Genomic DNA, 21,567 nt, shown 5'->3' with positions numbered 1-21,567 from the left:
GTGGAGGAAGGGGTTGGCTAGATAGACATTGGGACTGTAGGTAAAAGGAGTGGAAAAAATATGCGCAAACAACTTATGGCTGTTTGTAGTCTCTTCTTTGTTCTTCTTTAATGCTTTTTCTGTTCCTTTTCTCTTAGCCCCTTTGAAGTTCAAGTTGGCCCTGAAGCAGGCATGCAGAAAGTTCGTGCATGGGGCCCTGGCCTCCACGGTGGGATTGTCGGGCGGTCGGCAGACTTCGTGGTAGAGTCCGTTGGCTCTGAAGTGGGGTCTTTGGGTAGGTGGAAGCAGCTGGCCAGCGGCTTCTGGAAAGCTGAGATTACATGAGGCCTGGTCCCAATGTCAGGCTGAGAGTTGAGTCCTCCTCCAAGCTTCACTACCCTTAGCCCCCTTGCCTCCTGACCATCCGTGGCCAGCTCTGGATATGGCTGTGGGATTGGGATTTTCATTTTCCTCTTGCCCTTCAAGTTGCCCTCTGCCTCTTCATTAATTCCAGAGGTTTTCTACAGATGTTGTGCTTGAAACAGCGCTTGGAACATAATAGGCACTCTGCAAGTAATTGTTGCCTGAATTCTTAGTTTAGATGAATGAATAAATTTTGCTGAAATTTGAAATTTGGGGAATAAATATTCTTTGGAGCATAACAGAGTATATTTTATTTTACTTATTTTATTATTATTTTTTAGTTTACTTATTTATTTTGAGAGAGAGAGAGGCAGAGATAGGGGGAGAGAGAGGGGGAGAGAGATGATCCCAAGCAGGCTGTACACTGTCAGAGCAGAGTTTGATGTGGGGCTCGAACCTACTAACTGCGATATCATGACCTGAGCCAAAGTCGAGAGTCAGATGCTCAACTGACTGAGCCACCCAGGCACCCCGATTTTAAATACATATCTGATGTAAATAGAATCACTTTAGATCAGTGGTCAGCAAACCTGCTGTATAAAGAACGAGATAGCAAATGTTTTAGTATTGTGGGCCGTATTCTCCCGGCTGTAACTGTTTAAGTCTGCAGTTGTAGCAAAAAAGCAGCCATAGAAAATATAGAATTGAAGGAATGCGGCTGTGTTCCAGCAAAGCCTTATTTACAAAAACAGGTACTAGGTCAGTTTGGCCCACTGGCTGTAGTTTGGTGACTATGTGTTTTAGGTAGTAAAAATAAGCAAACCAGAAAAAATAAGAAATCACCTTTAGTGTTTCCTTCTAGAGGGATAATGAGTGTTTTGGTATGATATTAAACCTTTTGGCATATCCTTCCAGACGTTTTTTCTGTACATTCACACCTAAATATTGATATGCCACAAAAAATATCTAGGGGTAATCTTTGTATCTTGTGCCTCAGATAAATATAGGCCATGTCTTGATTTTCCATGGCTTCTTTGGACTTCCATTGCATGGATACGTCTACCATTGGGCTTTCCTGTTGTTTCCATGGTTTTCTTAAAGACACAATGCTGAGTACATATACTTAGTACCTTTGTTTACACATATCCTTGATTATTTCCTTCAGATGAAAACCCGGAAGAGGAGTTGGTGGGGCAAAGGGTGGGCATTGATTTAAGGTTTTGGTTGACCTTCCTTATTAGATGATGTTTAAAAGAAAAACAAAAAGCATAGTATAAAATCCAGCCCTTCCACCTCTTGTAAAGGCTCAGTGGGCTTGTTTTTGTAGGAAAGGGGCACAGATTTCAGTCTTCTGGCTGATACTTGGGTTTGAGGGAGTGAGTTGGTAGTAACATAGAATAGGTTCTTTCCACCATGTAACCAGGGGTCCTTCTCACCCCATCCCCCAGGGTTTGCCATCGAAGGCCCCTCCCAGGCAAAGATTGAGTATGACGACCAGAATGATGGCTCATGTGACGTCAAGTACTGGCCCAAGGAGCCTGGCGAATATGCTGTTCACATCATGTGTGATGATGAGGACATCAAGGACAGCCCGTACATGGCCTTCATCCACCCAGCTGCAGGAGACTACAACCCAGATCTGGTGAGTCTATTTGTTATGTTTCTGTGCTCTCTTCCTGGCTCCTGACCCTCTCTATGGTATCCAGAGACATGTTGAGGGATGGCAGAGAGGAGCCATTGAGAGTTTAGGAAGGACAGTGGTCTGAGCTGGGACCCTGGTAATACCACTTAATACTTTCTTAATGCCGGGCAAGTCACTTATGTCTCTCTCTCTCTCTCTCTCTCTCTCTCTCTCTTTTTTAAATGTTTTTATTTATTTTTAAGAGAGAGAGAGAAACAGAGCATGAGCAGGGGACTGGCAGAGAGAGAGGGAGACACAGGATCCAAAGCAGGCTCCAGGCTCTGAGCTGTCAGCACAGAGCCCGATGCGGGGCTTGAACTCACAAACCGTGAGATCATGACCTGAGCTGAAGTTGGACGTTTAACCAACTGAGCCACGCAGGCACCCCCTCTGACTCTTGATCCTTTCTCTATAAAACGGGAATGATAGTAGCGTCTGTTTCCTAGGATTTCTGGGATGATTCAGGGGATCTAACATACATGAGGACAGTCCTTAGCCCAGTGGCTGGCCCATCCAGGGGGCTGCAGAAGCTGTTCTTCATAAATTAAACATGCTTTTTTCTCCCCAGCTCCCTTCTCTTAAATTGGAGCAGTGTTTCTAAGAGCTTCTGTCAAACTCTGAGGAGGCTGATAAACATCAAGTCTGAGGCAGCCTGGCGGCCAGGTGGAAGCTTCCACACTCCCATGTGTGCTATTGTGGCCCACCCGGGCAGCTGTTTGTAGGCTGATGTCAGTCTGGACTAGTTGCTATCCCTCTTTGGCCAATTGCTGGTCTTTTTTCCTCCCCGGGAGCTGCAAACTTTTGGAATGTCTGTGGTGGAGGTTCTGAGCCCCTGTCAAAGTGAGAACACTGAAACTGGGCATGGCTGGAGGTCCATGTCCTGGTCACTAGAAGTTCTCTATGTCAGCTCAGAATAAGGCAAGGAGCCCCAGGCTAGTTTGGGGCCTGGGTTTTGAGAATTTTCTTCCTCCTGGGAGGTTAAAGATACTATTTATAATTTTTGAGTTACAGCCTGCTAGAGCATTTTTCTTCCATATCCATCCTGTTACGTAGGTACTGTGAAGCCAGACATGGGTTGTTTTGTTCTTGTCTCATTCCCTGGTGGTCACTGGTCATTATGTAGGGGCATTGTTGGGGCATGGCACAGAAAGAGAATTATTATTGGCCCTTTGCTCCAGGTCCAAGCTTACGGACCAGGTTTGGAGAAATCTGGCTGCATTGTCAACAACCTGGCTGAGTTCACTGTGGATCCTAAGGATGCCGGAAAAGCTCCCTTAAAGATATTTGCTCAGGTAAGTTTCCAGGGGCCACCTGTGCAGATAACTGTCAGGTGACAAGATCTGTCACTATAGTGGCAAGTTGCTCAGTTCATCTGACCCTCAGTTCACTCATCCACACCTTGGGAATAACACGAATATTTATCTCATGGGGTTATGTGAGGATTAAATGAGATTCTAATATGTAAAGCAAGGTGATTTTTCTCATCTTTGGGTTTTGTATTCCTTGGAAACAAGGCTTGATTTCAGATTTCCTTGTAAATGTCCTTCAGTGTGGCTGAAGCTACCTAGTCCATGACAGGAGGTTTGTAAACAAGAATTTATTAAATATATTTATCTAACTTAATTGAATTTGGCCCAAGGATTTAAATGCTGGAATTAAAATGAAGAAGTATTGAGGGGCCATGGCTTTATTTTTGGGTCATTTGCTTTTATTAAAAACAAATAAAAGCAGGCAGTATTTTATCACTTGTGGTGATTGCATTGTGAGAATGTGGCATATCATAGTTGTTCCGTGAAGATTTGTTGGATGGGTGGTGACTTGATTGTCTTGGGAAGCCATGGTGACCCTGTTTGATGAAGACAGTGTGAGGGGCCAGTTTCTGTTCTTAGCCTCTGCTCTTTTGCAGGATGGGGAAGGCCAGCCCATTGACATCCAGATGAAGAGCCGAATGGACGGGACATATGCCTGCTCGTACACCCCGGTTAAGGCCATCAAGCACACCATTGCCGTGGTCTGGGGAGGTGTGAACATCCCTCACAGCCCCTACAGGGTAGGTTGTGAGACAGAATCCTGGCCATTGTATGAAAAAGCCAAGTCCTGTGGCAGGTCTGGGCTGTATGCTGGATGGTCAAGGAGATACATCCTTGGTGGACCTTGACAGATGGAGTAGTTTGAAGGGCAGAGTACTCTAGATTGTCCAACAAAACTATTTCTAACAATGTTAACTAACAACATGTCACTGGATCCAAGTGCAGGAAAACTTGGTTATAACTTTCTCCCATGTCCTCTTTAGGTCAATATCGGGCAGGGTAGTCATCCCCAGAAGGTCAAGGTGTTTGGGCCAGGCGTGGAGCGAAGTGGACTGAAGGCAAATGAGCCTACTCATTTCACAGTGGACTGTACCGAGGCTGGGGAAGGTGAGAGGGGGCTTCCCCCGGTGCAGTCATTGTTGCTTCTTGAGGAAGAACATTCTTTTCATAATGTTTGAAAAGCAGTGAACTTTGAGCCAAGAAATAGTGCACCTGAATAGGTAATTGTTCACCTAATGAGCCTCTGTGTCAGTTTCTTGGTCATATCTTTGCTAATCTTCCATCCCGTCTCCAAATCCCTGACTTAGCACCATCCCTTTGTCAGGTTTGTTACTGGAAGCTTCCCAATTGATTTTCTGGGGCGTTAGGTGAGCTGAGCTGGAAGCGATTACATGGGACATGCTGTTTCTTGTACGCTGGTGCGATCATAAGCTGGTTTGTTCCAGGTGATGTCAGCGTTGGCATTAAATGTGATGCCCGGGTGTTAAGTGAGGATGAGGAAGACGTGGACTTTGACATTATTCACAACGCCAACGACACGTTTACGGTCAAATATGTGCCTCCTGCTGCCGGGCGATACACTATCAAAGTTCTCTTTGCATCTCAGGTGTGTGTTTGGGCCTGGGTTCTTTCTGGCCACCTGTGTGCATATTTCCTTTTTTTTTTTTTTTTTTTTTTTTTTTAGCAATAGGGCATTGTCTTGAGAATTCTGCTTAATAGTTTTCCTCTCTGGTTCCTTAAAACCATGAAGGAAAAAAAAATAACCCCTGAATTAAGTTTTTACTACTTTCTAACCAAAGTGAGGCACAGCGTATTCAGTGGTTACAAGCAGGGGTCTCTGGAAGGAGACTGGTTTGTTATAAACATTCATCAAGTTTTTGACTGAAATGTAATGAACTTCTAGAAGTGTTCTACTTCATCCTCTTTGAAGCAAAGGTTTTGGCCTTGGCCCTCAAACTTTTATAGGGAGAGGAGCTTTGAACTTTCAAATAGAGTTCCTATTTACATGTGATCGTGAGGATAAGGCAAGTGGTACCTAACATAGGGAATAGTGGACTCCCGATGATTCATATTAACCTCATGTAAAGATTGGAATCTTAAGAGAAAGTGCCTGAAGGTGTTGGTCTTGAATTAACTTCGGCCAGTTAAACTGTTCTGCCTTTGTTCTGATAATCTGCAACATTCTTCTTTAGTTTTTTAAAAAATGTTTATTTTTGAGAGAGAGTACAAGAGGGAGAGGGGCAGAGAGAGAAGGGGACAGAGGATCCAAAGCAGGCTCCACTCTGACAGCACTGAGCCTGATGTGGGGCTCGAACTCATGAACCTGGAGATCACAACCTGACCCGAAGTCAGATGCTCAACTGACTGAGCCATGCAGGCACCCCTGCAACTTTCTTTTTGAAGAATTATAGCCATTCTATTTCTGATCAGCTCCTTGCATTCCCCAAACCTTAGCTCTGAGCTGTACCTGGAGGACATTTCCTTCCCTGTGACCCCATCCATATGTTACTGTTTGGGTTTTATTCTTGGTAGTATTTCTTACATTCTAAGTACTCAACCTTTGTTGTTAAAGGCTCAGAGTTTTCAGATTCATTTGTGGGAAACATTCCCTTAGCTGTGCAGTAAGCAGGTCAAAGCCTGTGATGTAGGGATCCAGGCATTCGTAAGTGACACCTGTTGGCCCCTACATGAGGCTAGATTGCAAGGCTTGGCCCATGGTGACAGAAGTTTGCTCACCACCACCCACCAGAGTCACAGAGGTCTCCCCCTTCATGTTGGGCAGAAGGCTAAGCTCTGGCAGACGCTTCAGGGACTTTCCTACTGAGACAGTGTCTCCCCTACAGGAAATCCCCGCCAGCCCTTTCAGAGTGAAGGTTGACCCTTCCCATGATGCCAGCAAAGTGAAGGCAGAAGGCCCAGGGCTCAGCAAAGCAGGTAAGACGGCTCCCGGAGGCCTTCTACAGGCCAGTGGCAATGGACATGTTTGGTCCAGGGACCTTGAGGGACTCTTCTCCACCAAAGGCAGGTGTCTGTCGGGACAGTGCTCCTGCCCAAGCTGTTGGCAGTGGCCGAGCACCAGCCCGTGTCGCTGACTGCTTTGGTAGAGCTGGTGCTGAGGAACCCGTCAGACTGGTTGTAAAAGTGAAACCACTCCAACCAGGCCTGTCTCCCCACTTCGCAGTATATCCTTCCAGGTGTGGAAAATGGGAAACCGACCCACTTCACTGTCTATACCAAAGGGGCTGGAAAGGCCCCACTGAATGTGCAGTTCAGCAGCCCCCTTCCTGGAGATGCCGTGAAGGATTTGGACATCATCGACAATTACGACTACTCTCACACCGTTAAATACACACCCACCCAGCAGGTAGGGTTCTTCCCATTCCCTTGTCCCCTGGCCCCCCACCCAGGCCCTTTCCCCCTCAGTGCTGTGCTGGGTACTTTGGACACCAAGGGTGTGATCTGTGCTCTGTTGTAGTGCTCCTCTGTGGGCTGCAGCTTCTCACGCCTGTCATTCTGAGCCTCTCTGGGAGGTTCTGGCAAAAGGCCTGGTTGGTTCTGTGAGGAGGACCTGAAGGTTTCCCTAAGAACAAGCAGGAAGCTAGCCCGTATCTCCCCATCCCAATCTCCCACGTCCATTTTGGGTTTTAGCAGGGAAACCGTGAGCTCTTGGAATTCAGCACCTAGTATCTCCCTCTTATTTCACACACATCGCTCATCCTTACCAGCTGCCTTTCCTTTAGTCTTGTCTTAATTACTCACAGGGGAAGGAATGGCCATGACTCTGTTTTTCCTTGCTGGCCCTTTTACAAGGTGGTGTAGTGGGTCTCTCTCAAAGAGAATTCAGCCTTTAGTTCCTCAGCCCCGAAATAGTATATTTAGGGCCCCAGATTGTTCCCTTTGACAAAATTCAGGAACACAGACAGGATCTGACCATCCAGGCCACTTGGCTCTGATTATTTTAGGCAGGAAGCACCAAGGAAACACTCTTTCTGTGTATGCATTCATGTTAACTTGTTCAAAATTTCACTCCCCACACTTCTGGGGTCTGAGGAACAGATAACCCTCAGAAAAAGCCTGGATTTTACTACTTATGCATAGTGTTCTACACGGTCATTCAAACCTCTCAGATTTCTTCTTTCCTGAGGAAAACAGTCCCCCTGTGTGAGGTACCCTTTGTGGGAGAACAGGGATGATGCTTTCTGCAGAAACGCCACCTGAGAAGCATCACTCTTGCTTGGCCCTCTCAGGGAGGAGCTGCCTAGAGTCTCGTGGGAAGGAATGAGAGGTACAGTGAGGATAGGGGGTGACTTAGGTGTCCCCTTGCGCTGGGGGCTACACATCCTAGGAGATGAAATCTTTACTCTGAGAGCCTCCCTGGCAGTGAGAGGGGTACCCTGGGTGAGTTCTCATGTGCTGCAATATAGATGTGGCCTCTTATCTCCAGATGTTCTCCCTGTGGTTTTTGTTTTTACCTTAATGAGGGGTTCATTATTAGTGGTGGTAAAATTAATACTTTCGTAGGTAGAATACGCTTTACTCAGCGGGCTGCTAAGTGCTAAATGGGTAATTCTTTTCCTACTGATGCTTCAGAGGGCTACTGGGAGCCTCACCATCGGGAGCACCAGCTTGACATCATCCTTATTGCCAATTCTCCACATTGCTTAGGAGAAGGTACCAGAACACATGGCCATGCACATTGGAAAGGTCACAAGGTCTTACTTAGACTCTTCAAGAACATTCTGAGACTCTTGCTTTATCCTGTATGTATAAACGTTTCTGGGTTTTGGCTCAGCTGCCACAAAGTAAGTTGCAGACATTAAGACAGAGTCAGGTTTTGACCTGCACCCTCAGAAGAGACTTAAGAACCTGTTGCCCTAGAAGCCCCAGCTGCCAGTTGGGGCAAGGGTGGAGGCTAGAGGGGGAGACTTCTTCAAAGTCACCCCAAGGTCAAAGTCATCCAGTTCTGGATGACAGCAGGTTTGAGGGGTATTGCAGGCTCAGTGGCCATTTGGAGCTATTTGTTCAGATGCTGCCTGTCATGTGTCTAAGGAGCCTGGCAGAGGCTTGATGTGTCACTGCCTCCGTTGTGAACGGCTCACATGGTTCTTCTCTGGTCCCGGTTTGGTGTTTAGAGCAAGGTTTGCCATTCCATTATTTGGGCAACTTGCAGTTTAGCCAATTTCTCTGTGGCAAAGGAAACAGATTGTATTTCTTCTCTTGGTCTGTGAGTTCCCCAAGGATGGGATATCATGTCATATATATACAAGCATATATATCTTTCCATTCCCAGTCTTGAGCATAGGGCCTGGTGCTCTATGTTCTCTGCATGGATTTATGCCTTAAAGTGTGAATACACAAAATAGAGCCTCTCCTCACAAGCAGAGACAACATAAGAACTTTGCACAAGAGTGGGGCCAAGCATCCTCATTTGCCTTTGATCTCTCTTTTCTGAAGAGCAGTGTACAGCTCCAGATTAGGTTAAATAAGCTTGCCTTTTTTTTTTTTTTTTTTTTTTTAATGTTTATTTTTGAGACAGAGAGAGACAGAGCATGAACGGGGGAGGGTCACAGAGAGAAGGAGACACAGAATCTGAAAAAGGCTCCAGGCTCTGAGCTGTCAGCACAGAGCCCGACGCGGGGCTCGAACCCACGAACCGTGAGATCATGACCTGAGCCGAAGCCGGACGCTTAACCGACTGAGCCACCCAGGCGCCCCTAAATAAGCTTGCCTTTTGAGCCGTGCCCTTGGATGTGGTTAAGAAGCCTGGGTCAGCCCAGAAGGCCGTGCCCAACATGGAGGCAGGGAGCGCACTTTGAAGACTGAGGCCCACAGGTGCACCTTCTTATGGTGGTTTTAGGGAATATCAGGCTGGAACTTTCCAGAAGTGTAGTTGTTTGGTGTGTGTGAAGAGACAGTGGTGGGTTCTAGCCCAGGGTGAGCTGTCGCCCTCAGAATGCAGGCTGTGCTGTATGAGGAGCTGTGGTCCCACCTGATTGATTGCTGGCTCCCTGCTCCCTGCCACCTGCGGGCTACTACTGTCCCCTGCAGGGTCTCTGAGTGATGCCTCCCTGCAGCAGACCAGCCATGGTCTCGTCGGAAGGTGGTGATCAGAGCTCCTTTTGCCTTGGTGGAGTGTCCTTGTTGGACTGGGGCTTGAGGATCCTCCAAAGGTCAGACAAAGGCTTGATTTCTTAGGAAGGAGAAGACACAATGCCATATTCTCCCAGGGAGTTTGCCTTCTGTGCTTTTGGATGGCTGCGTCCCCAAAAGCCTTCAGTTTCTCACCCATACTCCCTCCCATAGAGCAAGTGCTTTGAGAAGCTGGTGGCAACGGCTCCATGACCTTCTAGGTCAGAAGCCACTGGGAATCAAAAACTCCACGTACTTACGGTGGGTGCCTTGAGGAGACCCTGTGAGTTCACTGAGCCTCACAGGATGACAGGCCCTACCTGTTCTGGAGGTCTCTGGAGGAGGGGGCTGTGGGGAGCTTACTTGGTCTTGTCCTCACCTGAGCTCGCAAGTCAGAGTCTTGTGTTCATGTGCGGTGCAGGGTAGGATTAAGGTCTCAGAGGCACATAGGGGAGAAAATAAAACTGACCTGCAGTCAGCAAGGTCTTTGTGAAATGCACCAGTGGTCACTGCTCACACATTCCTGACATCACTACTCTCTCTGGTTGTTCCTTGGCCAGGCCTCACAGGAAATCTTAAAATGCTACAGGCCCTTGCAGGTGGTAAATCTCTTCAGATCTCTTCCTCCCCCTTGTTAAGTTATTTGAGGTTGAGTTAATTTCCTGGGTTTTTGTTTTGTTTTGTTTTGTTTTATTACTGGTAATGAGAACACTTTTTTTTTTTTTTAATGTTTATTCATTTTTGAGAGAGAGTGTATAAGCAGGGGAGAGGCAGAGAGTGAGGACAGAGAATCCAAAGCCGGCTCTGCACTGACAGTGGCGAGCCCCATGCGGGGCTTAAACTCACAAGCCGTGAGATCATGACCTGGGCTGAAGTTGGACACTCAACCAACTGAGCCACCCAGGCACCCCTGAACACACTTTCTTTTATGGGATGGGTAGGCTTAATTGAAAGAGGATTTTTCCTCCTCGTGTGGTGCACCAGAGACGCAATGAGAAGACTTATAGGGGCTGGTGGGGAAGGAAGTTTTTCCATGACCTCTGGTTAGCTGTGAGGCCTAGCCCTCAAGGATTTAGGGACTTGTGGGCACATTGAAGCTTGGGAAGAGCTGGTGTGGTGAAATTGCCATGGTGGCTGAAGTAATGGATCACTCCCTGCCTTCCTCATTACAGAGAGGAGACCTTTCCTGTCCCTGGGCTGGCTCTCAGCTCTGTTGGATCTGACCTGTGTACATTTTACCACGAAATGTTACACCCTTGAGGCAGGGGGCCAGTTAGTGTGTTTGCAGTGCTAATAAATCCTGGAGAATCAATCCTCCCTCCTTCAATGATGGCAATCAATTTCTTTCTTGGCTTCTTCCCCCCTTTTTTATTATTATAAGCAATGTGAGAAAATATATATAGGCCAAAAGCTACACCCTTGTAACACTTGATCAGTGACAGCTTTCAGCAGAGCCTAAATTCTGGTGAGCCCCCAGATTTCCTCCACGTCCTCTTATGTTATGCCTGGATGTTTAAGGTGAGGGAGATCTTAATCTACTGGGACAGCCATGGGCTTTCATGGAGTCTTGGTTGGCCGGGGGGCAGGGGTTGCTTAGCTGACTGGGGAGGGGAAGCCTGATGTGAGTGGGCCAGGACTGGCCGGAGGAGAAAATCCCGTGCACATATGGTCATACTGTGCTCCCGTGACCCCTGGCCTACTAGCAAGGGGCCTGCCAAGCCCACAGATGTGGTCCCCTCTGCACTTGCAACTTTTCTTTCTTTCCTTGACATAGATGGAGTTTCGAGACTACACAGTGGTCCTAGAATAACTCCAGTCTGCAAATCCCTTTCACCATCTGGTGGCCTGAAATTGATTTCCAGAATGTAGAAAAAGCTGATTTTGTTCAGTTAGAGGCCCCCATACCCAGCAGCTTTCTCCATGGCCACAGTCAGGTGTGTGCTGGGTGGAGGTAGTGTGGCAGAGCAGCTGGGACACTGGTCTGGGTGCTGTGGGTGGGAGGTCCGACTCTCACACTTATCAGGTATGTGATTTGGGGCATGTGACTCTACCTCCCTGAGCTATAGTTTCCTCTCCTGAAAAAATGGAGATGACAGTGGGAAACCACCCCTTTGGACTGTTTGGAGATTGAGTCAAGGAAATGCTTAAAAGCACAGAGCACAGTAGGCTTATTAAGTCGTCCCTGTTGTTATAAGCTGCTCTGGTTTTATCTTTCTCGCTTGTTCTTGCCGTGGTGCTGGAAGCTTAGAGAAAAGTATCTGTGCTGTTTCTTTCTTTCTTTTTTTTTTTTTAAGTTTATTGATTTATTTTTGAGAGAGAGAGGAAGAGAGGGAATGTGAGAGGGGGAGGGGCAGAGAGAGAGAGAGGGGAGAGAGAATCCCAAGCAGACTCCATGCTGTTAGCACATAGCCTGATGCAGGGCTTGAACTCACAAACCATGAGATCATGACCTGAGCCAAAACCAAGAGTTGGACGCTTAACTGACTAAGTCACCCAGGCACCCCTATATCTGTGATGTTTCTAAATCTACTGGAGTCAAGTGCCCTGTGTCTCTGGAAGAATGAAGGATCTGGAAGGCAGGTTTAAACAGCAAGTTAGATGTTGGTGCCCAAAGGCGCACTCTGTTTCCTCTCGTTCCAGGGCAATATGCAGGTTCTGGTTACCTATGGTGGCGACCCCATCCCTAAAAGCCCTTTCGCCGTGGGCGTGGCTGCTCCACTGGATCTGAGCAAGATAAAAATTAATGGGCTGGAAAACAGTAAGTGTGTGGATGAAGGGGGGGCAGGTCACTGAAGACCATCAACTGGGGCTGCCAATTAGATTCCCTTCAAAGGACAGTTTGCAGAGAAACATTCTGCCTTAAGAGACTTTGCAGTGGGACAGACTTGGGTGTGGGTTGGGGCCATGCTGTAGGATAGCTCTGTGACCCTCCTGACCTCTGTGACTTCACCAAGCCTCGGTCTTCTCATTTTTAGAGTCGGGGAGGGGAGATCAAGAATACTGACATTCACAGGAATATTTTGAAAGTTAAATAAGAGCTCCTGATTCAGGGGCTGGCACATAGCCAGGCCTCCGTAACTGCTGGCCTCGCAGTGGGATGCTTTCATTACATAGAGAAGTTGGGACACATTGATTTCTGGTGAGTTTCTACTGTGCTAGTTGTCCTTGGCCATGGAATCCACACTAGGGTAGACAGTCTAGCATAAAAGCCAACTCCCTGGTGCTCAGAAACCACAAGTATGATACATCCCTCCAGCCCCATCCCAGTATTCCTTTAGCTTGGTAGGTATCTTATCAGTACAAACTCATTTCATTTATTTTAAAATGTTTCAATTTATGTTATTAGGGAAAATTCCAAACATACAAAAGTAAAGACCATAGTATAATGTGAACACTCATGTTGTTATCACTCATCTTCAGAAGTTCAACACGTAATCATAGAATTATTTTTTTATACAAGCAATGCATAAATCCACTTTCATCTAAAAAACATCACAGTTGAGAGTAAACTCCACTCTGCTACCTTTTTTTCTCCCTTAGGTTAACCAGAGTTTTCAGTTCAGTTTTTATCCTTCCAGACCTTCTCTCTGCATCTGTATGTGCATATGTGCCAGCAGAAAACATTTGGCAATGTTTATTTTGCATTAAAATTATCCTGCCATACCCGTGTGTCTTCAGCCTGCCTTTTGACATCAGCACTGCATCCAGGAGAACACGCACACCTATGTCCCCTTGTTGGCATGAGCTGCTGTGTGGCTGCAACCCGGCCATGCCTCGGTGGCACACATTCACCTGATTTCAGGGTCACGTGGGGCTCAGCGCATACCCCCCCAAGGCAGGCCTCTTTGGTCTCAGTGGACCGTTCATGAGCGCCTTCACTGACCTGTGACCCAAATACATGAGCCACCTCCCAGCTCTGGGGTCTCTGAAGCAAGAAATGGATGCTGGCTTTGTCCCTGGAGGGCAGCCAGCTCTGAGCATATGAATCGTCACTGTCCAGTCCTTTTCATGTGTCTCCTCATTGTTGCTTTTTCTCTAAGACACTTAGGGCTTCAATTGCAGACCAGGCAAAGCACAATGGCGATTAGAAAAGCCTTTGGGCCATGGCGCTCTGAGGCTCCAGAGTCAGGAATTCCCTGGCTTGTGGCGGAGGCCCTGTGCTCCCAAGTGCTTTCCTTTGGGTTCAAAGTCCTTCCCCTGTTTTTGTCAAATACAGCACATGGGTTTTCTGTGGCCCTGCTTTGCAGAGAACTTTCAGATATCAGCGCAGTACAGAGAGTCACTTCCTCAGACTCGCCTCAGTGCCCCTGCACCGGCCAGCTCTGTGACTTTTGCCTTGTTGGCTGTAGGACTAAATTTGCTGCCAAGAGTTAGTAAATAAAACATTGGCCTATGGAAATGTTTTGATATAAAGTTAACACCTGAAGTAAGTAGAGGACAGTGTCAGATTATAATTTACCAGTCAGCAGATCACATTGTGAGATCAGGTAAATTTATGTTTGAGTCCCACCTTTCTGGTCTGCTGGGTGTCACCCTGGACACATTCCTTAACCTCTCTGAGACTCAGTTTTCCCATGTGTTAAAGCCATCTCTGACAAATACCCCATGGGGTTGTGGTAAAAATTAAATGAGATGATGTGCCAGGGTGTAGAGTGCATTCAGTACGTGTCAGCTATCATTGTTATCAATATCATCATTAATTAATAATTGTTCTTGTACTGGTTATTATCCAGGTACATGCTGATTATCCCTACTCAGTCTTGCTTCTTGTCCTCGATATCAGCCACTGCTTGTTGCCTGGGCTGAGATAACACCTCATGTCCAAGGAACTGTCAGTTTTTTGCTCTCGGTTGTTCTTGTTGCTGAAAAGGGTCAGCTCATCACTTTGGCATGTTCCCCTTTTCCAGGAGTCGAAGTCGGGAAGGGCCAGGAGTTTGCCATTGACACAAACGGGGCAGGGGGCCAGGGGAAGCTGGATGTGACGATCCTGAGCCCCTCGAGGAAGGTCGTGCCGTGTCTGGTGGCGCCCGTGGTGGGCCGGGAGAGCAGCACAGCCAAGTTCATCCCTCGCGAGGAGGGGCTCTATGCTGTAGACGTCACCTACGATGGACACCCCGTGCCTGGGAGCCCCTACACGGTAGAGGCCTCACTGCCACCAGATCCCACCAAGGTTAGCTTGTGTTTTTGTACCAGGATGTGTCTCCTGTTGTCAAATATAACACTGTGGTCCTTCACCGATCCTGCTTGACAAAGACCTTTAGAAAATCATTTTCTGAGGAAAGTCCATTCTCAACGACTGACGGAGGTTTTCTGTCCTATAGTTCAGCCTTGGCTGGGGTGGGGGGGGGGGGTCCCCTGGGCAGCTTGCCATCCTTCCCACGGCTCATCTTCTCTCTCTGTCTCTGGTGGTGAGGCTTCGGTGAGGGCCTCGTCCCTGGGTTCTAGCCCTTCATTTGCTAGCATAATAACGGGTGAGCCTGAATGGGTGAGGTGAGATAGTGTGGGTGGAGGCCAGCGTCCAGCATGCCGAGTGAGCTCACCCTGCAGAAGCTGTATAATACAATATAAACATATATGAGTGGGGCCCCTGGGTGGTTCAGTCAATTAGGCATCTGACTCTTGACCTCGGCCCAGGTCACAATCTCATGGTCTGTGGGATCAAGCCCTGTGTCGGGCTCTGCACTGACAACACAGAGCCTGCTTGGGGTTCTTTCTCTCTCTCTGCCCCTCTCCCGTTCAAATTCTCTCTCTCTCTGTCTGTCTGAAAAATAAACCTTCAAAAAAAAATTTTTAATAAATAAATTAAAAATTTTATTAGATTTTTGTTTTTAGAGCAGTTTTAGGTTCCTAGTAGAATTGAGAGGAGGATACAGAGATTTCCCTCATACCTCCTGTGCCTGCATGTGCACAGCCTCCCCATTATTACCATCACCCAGCAGAGTTCTAAGTTTGTTCTAACTGACGGACCTACGCTGACATCCTGTTCACCCCAAATCCGTAGTTTGCACAAGGGTTCACCCTTGGTGGTCTACATTCTATGGGTTTGGACAAATGTAGAAGGACAGGTATCCACCACTGCAGTTTTTTATTATGTGGAGTTTGTTGAGGGAGGTGTAGCCTTCCAAGCAACAGGGAGGCCCATAAAACCATGCTACAAGCGTTCAGCCCCGCGTGTGTTTGTTAGTCTCCACCTCCAGCCCTGTGGTTCGGGAATGCTGGGCATGGCAGAGTGGAAGTCACATGCCGGGCTTCAGAGGGCCACGCCTCAGTGCTATAGCTTTCAGTGTTGACTGAGCTTGCAGCCGTGTCTCCCTTTGGTAGCCATCTGCAGCCTGGATTACACCGTGGCTCCAATTCGGGTCTGTGTGACATGAGTTAGGCCCCAGGGAGAAGGGCCACTCAGCTGAGAGGCCTGATTGCAGGCTGGGGTGTGAGGTGGTGCTGGCCGAGCAGCCACTCCAGCATCAGGCGCAGTTCAACTTTTATTCTCTGTTCAAATAGGTGAAGGCCCATGGTCCTGGCCTTGAAGGTGGTCTCGTGGGCAAGCCCGCGGAGTTCACCATCGACACCAAAGGAGCGGGCACCGGAGGTTTGGGCCTCACCGTGGAAGGCCCATGCGAGGCCAAAATTGAATGCTCTGACAATGGCGATGGCACGTGCTCTGTCTCCTACCTGCCCACAAAGCCCGGGGAGTACTTTGTCAACATTCTCTTTGAAGAGGTCCATATACCTGGTTCTCCCTTCAAAGCCGACATTGAAATGCCTTTCGACCCCTCTAAAGTCGTGGCTTCGGGGCCAGGTCTCCAGCATGGGAAAGTGGGCGAAGCTGGGCTGCTGAGTGTTGACTGTTCGGAAGCAGGGCCCGGGGCCCTGGGCCTGGAAGCCGTGTCAGACTCGGGAGCGAAAGCCGAAGTCTGTATTGAAAACAACAAAGACGGCACCTATGCGGTGACCTATGTGCCCCTGACCGCCGGCATGTACACACTGACCATGAAGTATGGAGGCGAGCTCGTGCCCCACTTCCCCACCAGGGTCAAGGTGGAGCCCGCTGTGGACACCAGCAGGGTCAAAGTCTTTGGGCCAGGAATAGAAGGAAAAGGTAGGTTTCATAAAGAGAGGGAAGCTGCAAAATAGCTTGGGACTTAGGGGTCCCCAGAAGCTGAGTGGAGCTCTGAACTCATATGCCCACTGGGGCCAGGTGGGGTGTAAGAAAACACTCACCTGTGCTCTCTGCATCCAGAAGAGAAGGACCATGGCAAAGGAGTGGGCACATGGCATTTCTGCTGCCTGACCCTCACGTTTCTCTGTGGGGAACAGGGCCCAGCACTGCCTGCAGATTTTCCTGTTTCTCTGGCAGAGTTAAAAACCTTGATTTTTATGTGGGAATTCAAGATCTTTCATTTTTGACACTGAATTGAAAAGGTTTCAGATGTGGTGCTAATACCACACTTGCTGCAGAGCAGATCTGTCTTTGTCCTTTAACCTGTTCCCAGACCCTACCTTTGTCCAAAAAGTGTGCAAGTGGTTGTGTTCTCACTGGGGCTTCCACGGACTACCCAGGAGGAAGCAGCTTTTGTAGGGTGGTGGTAGGGGGAGGTGGTCATTAATACTGTTGATTTTGAGAGTCAGAGAAAACAGTTGTCTGCTGTCACTGAAACTAGACCTAACGTATCTAAAGTGCAAGGACCTTGGTTCTTGGATTTGGTCCTGGGTCCCAGGTATAGGTGACGTTCTTATCTGTGTGATTGCTCTGCAGATGTGTTTCGTGAGGCCACCACCGACTTCACGGTTGACTCACGGCCCCTGACACAGGTTGGGGGTGACCACATCAAAGCCCATGTCGCCAACCCCTCAGGGGCCTCTACCGAGTGCTTCGTCACAGACAATGCCGATGGGACCTACCAGGTGGAGTACACGCCCTTTGAGAAAGGTGAGTTGATTTCTCCTTGGACATGACCCTTGTTCATAGCTGTGCTGGGCCATTTCGTTTGGTGACTGGTGTTGACTCCTGCCTCATGCGTCTGGCCTGTCTCAGCAGAGGCATGTACAAAGTGACAGGGACATGTGGAAATCTCCCTCCCCTATAATGCCTCCTTATATGTTGACACTTGGGCCAGGTTTAGCCTCAGGCTCACCCGAGCAGGTTATGAGTGATGTCATGCGTATTGCCCATTTGTAGAGTTTGTTTTACATAATTTATTTCTTGAATATTAAAATTATTTAAAAATTTGAGGGGCACCTGGGTGACTTAGTTAAGCGTCCTACTTTGGCTCAGGTCATGATCTTGCGGTTCATGGGTTTGAGCCCCGCACTGGGCTCTGTGCTGACAGCTCAGAGCCGAGAGCCTGTGTCTCCCTCTCTCTCTGCCCCTCACCCACTCACACTCTGTCTCTCAAAAATAAACATTAATAAAAACATTTTTTAATTTGATAAATAACAAAAAGGTAAAAAATTAAAAGTACCATATATCCTCATTACTTGGATATGTGATTCCTATAAATATTTTGGTGCAGATACTTCCAATCTCTTTATGTAAATGCATGTATATTCTATTTCATGGATTCCCCCTTTGTCTCTTGGCTAATGACTGCATGGAGTGTTTCCAGATCAGGATAATACATTTAAGATGACTAACTTGAATACAGATGTAGTGATATTTGCTTGGAGGAGAGACCTTGTGCATATGTGTGTCAGCGAGGGAGAGTTATGTGTCTGTCAGGTGAACAGAAAGCATAAATAAACAAGTGCATTTAAAAAGAATCAAATCATACCGATGTTGTACTATTTCTTTAACCCACTTGTTGCAAATAACATGGTATAGCAGGTAGGTATGGGTACTAGGTGAAACTCTGCAGTAGAGTGTTATTTCCCACAAATAGGTGACTCCTGTACAAATATGCTTCTGTTTGTTGTTTTTGTTGTTTTTGAACAGGTCTCCATGTAGTGGAGGTGACCTACGATGATGTACCTGTCCCAAATAGTCCCTTCAAAGTGGCTGTAACCGAAGGCTGCCAGCCATCTCGGGTTCAAGCCCAAGGACCTGGGTTGAAAGAGGCCTTTACCAACAAACCCAATGTCTTCACCGTGGTTACTAGGTAAGCAGGGTCCTGGGCTCTGTGTGTTGACTCTCTAAAAAGAGTAGGTTTAGGTAGTTCAACTGCTCTGAGTTTTACGGGTATATTCTGCGTATGTGTCATGGAGTCTGGTACTCAAAAAGTTACCAGAAAGCTCCTGGTGATAGTCATAAAATTGCTGAGCAAAGCAGAACTAGATGGAAGCTCCTTAACTTGATAATGCAGAAATATATATAGCCAATCTCATAGTTAGGTGAGATATTAGAAGTATGCCTCCTGTGGGGCGCCTGGGCGGCTCAGTTGTTTGGGCATCTGACTCTTGATTTTAGCTCAAGTCATGATCTCATGGGTTTGTGAGTTCGAGCCCTGTGTCAGGCTCTGCACTGACAGCGTGGAGCCTGCTTGGGATCCTCACTCTGTCCCTCTCTCTCTGCCCCTCTCCTGCTGTCTCTCTCTCTCCCCACCCGCCCCATATAAGCATTAAAAAAAAAAAAATTTTTTTTTTAATCAAAAGAAGAATAAGCATTGGAAAGGAGAGGTTAAATCTGTCTTATACTGTTGAGAAATCTTCTGTGTGAGAGGTGTCACAGTAGTTGAGTCAGGTTGGCTACATGGGATCGTTTATAGAGGGATTTTAAATAGTTTTGACAATAGGCAGACTAGCATGAACCACTAGTACCACTGTGCTTTCTTCTCCACACTTTCCAGAGGGGCAGGAATTGGTGGGCTTGGCATAACTGTCGAAGGCCCATCAGAGTCGAAGATCAACTGCAGAGACAACAAAGATGGTAGCTGCAGCGCTGAGTACGTCCCCTTTGCTCCAGGGGACTATGACGTTAACATCACATACGGAGGAGCCCACATCCCTGGTAAGGCTTCCCTCAGAAAGGTACCCAAAGAACAATTGATTTCACATGAAAGCACGTTTTGTTTTGCTTATCTCTGAGTGGAGAAAGAGTCTGATATTTGCAGTGACTGCAAAGGGAGAATTTGCTTTATGGCTGCATCTCCAAGAATATCCCACCTGCCAGGAGGACCAGTAACATGGCAGAACACATCGACTTGGCATTTTGACTGCAAATGGTTGCTCACATGTTGGAGGACCTAATTTAAGTGAAAGCTGATTTTTTTTTTTTTTTTTTAGAACGTTGAAAATCTCCATTTTATTCTATGGTTGGTTCTTACGCACCTTAGGCGTGTTTTCTTACTTTCTGTTTTTCATTGACAGTCCTGGTAGCCAAAAGAGACACGCAGACTCAAATTTTTATTTATTAATTTCTTTTCTATTTAATGATGTAGTATATGCACTGGCTATAAAACAGGGTTTGTTGGGTGCCTGGCTGGCTCAGGAGGTGGTATATGCAGCTCTTGATCTCAGGGTTGTGAGGTTGAGTCCCATGTTGGGTTGATGAGATTACATAAAAAACTGGGGGTGGGATAAATCTTTGTTGTGGGGAGGCTGTCCTGTGCATTGTAAGGTATTGAGTAGCATTCCACCCCCCTTCATTTTGTGACAACCAAAAATGTCTCTAGATATTGCCAAGTATCCATTTGGGGACAAAATCATCCCTAGTTGAGAACCACTGCTATACATGATTGAAACAATGAGGAAATACATGACTTAAGTGGCAAAGGGCCCTCCACCTTTCATGCTCCAGGGGAGGGATTTTCATAGGTTCTGCTTCGCTTCTGCTTATTTAATGAAACAGTTGCCACTCAACACAGATCTAGATGGGTAGGTGACTGTGGTATGGAGTGGACACAGGTAAGGACTCTAGGGGCTGCCTCTGAGTCAGCCTATGCCTTGGCTTAGATATGTTGAGAAAGAGGTCGGAACCCTACCCCCAAGACTCCTGGGGCAGGAAGAGCCTTGGGTTGGTCAGTATTATTCTTGCCCTAAAAGTCATAAGCCAGGGTGAGACGGAAGGGGAAGGACCAGGCTGAGGAGCTTACTTTTAGGTTTTCGACTTACTCCCAGGGAAGTGGAGTGTGCATTGACCAAACAGTTTCCTGAATCTGTATGTTTCCCTCCTTTATTACATGCAAACGTGTGCACACGTTCAAACTCACTCTTCCTCTCACGTTGATCTGAAAGCATTGACATTCAGCTCAAATTAATGCTCCTCAGATGTTCATTTAAGCCTTAATTTTATGAAGGCTTAGATTTTCTTTGAAGGCTTAAGTCTTTTTAAGTTTAAGAAACTTAAATTGGTAAGTTTCTCCTCAAACTTGGCTTTGCAGCTGATCATAGCTTTCTAAATCCCTGTAAGCACTAGTCAAGACGCATTCAGTCATGGACAAGACAGTCAAAGCTCTTGAGCTCCGGGAACTTCCTGGCTGGTGTTTATGCGACTTCTCCTGATAACTGCTACAAAGAAAGAACAGGGCTCAGTGACAGAATGCAGAGCCTTGGGTATCTTTTGGAGCTCTGCAGCTCTGCAGTTGGGGGGATGGTAGAGGAGAGTACAGAGAACAGATGGAAGGCTGTTCTCAGGAGAGATGATGTGGTAGGTATCCACATCATCACCCAGGCAGGGAGCAGTGGAGAAGACAATCTCCTGGTCGTGGAGATAACAACACCGTTCTGACTTTATTGGGAAGGTCTGGTGGATGCCATCAGCTTTGGAGTTCCCCTTGCAGAAGAGGGCGCGGGCTTGGACCCCTGTGGCTGATGCATGAGCATGAAGCAGACAGCCATCTTTGAGAATTACAATAAAGAGAGACCCACTTGGAATTTTCTTACCAGAGGTAGATGGTACGTCTTCATGCTTCAGACTCTCTGTTGCCTCTCAGAGCTGAATACCAGCTTTTCCCAGATCCCAGGCCCTTCCCAGGCAGAGTTATTTAGGAAAGTGTTGGTTAGTTGTCTTAGTATTGGGCTGCTTAGCTAAGGTAACTCATACGGTGTTGAGCTGTGAAACATACCTGCTAGCTTCTGATTTGCTCTCATGGGAATTCTGATTGGTTAAACATAGTCCAGTGTTTCCTGGCCTGGTACAGACCGTAGTGGAGTTATTAGTTTACCCGCTGT

General features: G+C 47.3%; 1 protein-coding gene across 6 annotated transcripts in view; it reads left to right on the top strand.

Moving 5' to 3' along the window:
• Nucleotides 1-21,567, top strand: part of FLNB (filamin B) — a 143,464-nt gene that overhangs the window by 80,262 nt on the left and 41,635 nt on the right. For all 6 annotated transcript variants that reach the window (XM_058726415.1, XM_058726414.1, XM_058726413.1 and 3 more), the window contains exons 11-24: nucleotides 138-274; nucleotides 1,791-1,984; nucleotides 3,202-3,315; nucleotides 3,930-4,073; nucleotides 4,317-4,440; nucleotides 4,779-4,939; nucleotides 6,177-6,267; nucleotides 6,528-6,697; nucleotides 12,103-12,220; nucleotides 14,370-14,632; nucleotides 15,964-16,561; nucleotides 17,219-17,392; nucleotides 18,395-18,557; nucleotides 19,245-19,405. In XM_058726415.1, coding sequence (XP_058582398.1) covers nucleotides 138-274; nucleotides 1,791-1,984; nucleotides 3,202-3,315; nucleotides 3,930-4,073; nucleotides 4,317-4,440; nucleotides 4,779-4,939; nucleotides 6,177-6,267; nucleotides 6,528-6,697; nucleotides 12,103-12,220; nucleotides 14,370-14,632; nucleotides 15,964-16,561; nucleotides 17,219-17,392; nucleotides 18,395-18,557; nucleotides 19,245-19,405 — 2,612 coding nt within the window. The remainder of the gene's footprint in view (nucleotides 1-137; nucleotides 275-1,790; nucleotides 1,985-3,201; nucleotides 3,316-3,929; nucleotides 4,074-4,316; nucleotides 4,441-4,778; nucleotides 4,940-6,176; nucleotides 6,268-6,527; nucleotides 6,698-12,102; nucleotides 12,221-14,369; nucleotides 14,633-15,963; nucleotides 16,562-17,218; nucleotides 17,393-18,394; nucleotides 18,558-19,244; nucleotides 19,406-21,567) is intronic.

This window comes from Neofelis nebulosa, chromosome 4 (genome assembly GCF_028018385.1).
Source record: "Neofelis nebulosa isolate mNeoNeb1 chromosome 4, mNeoNeb1.pri, whole genome shotgun sequence".
Lineage (NCBI taxonomy): Eukaryota > Metazoa > Chordata > Mammalia > Carnivora > Felidae > Neofelis > Neofelis nebulosa.
The sequence above is the reverse complement of the archived record's forward strand: the minus strand, read 5'-3'. Positions and strand labels throughout refer to the sequence as shown.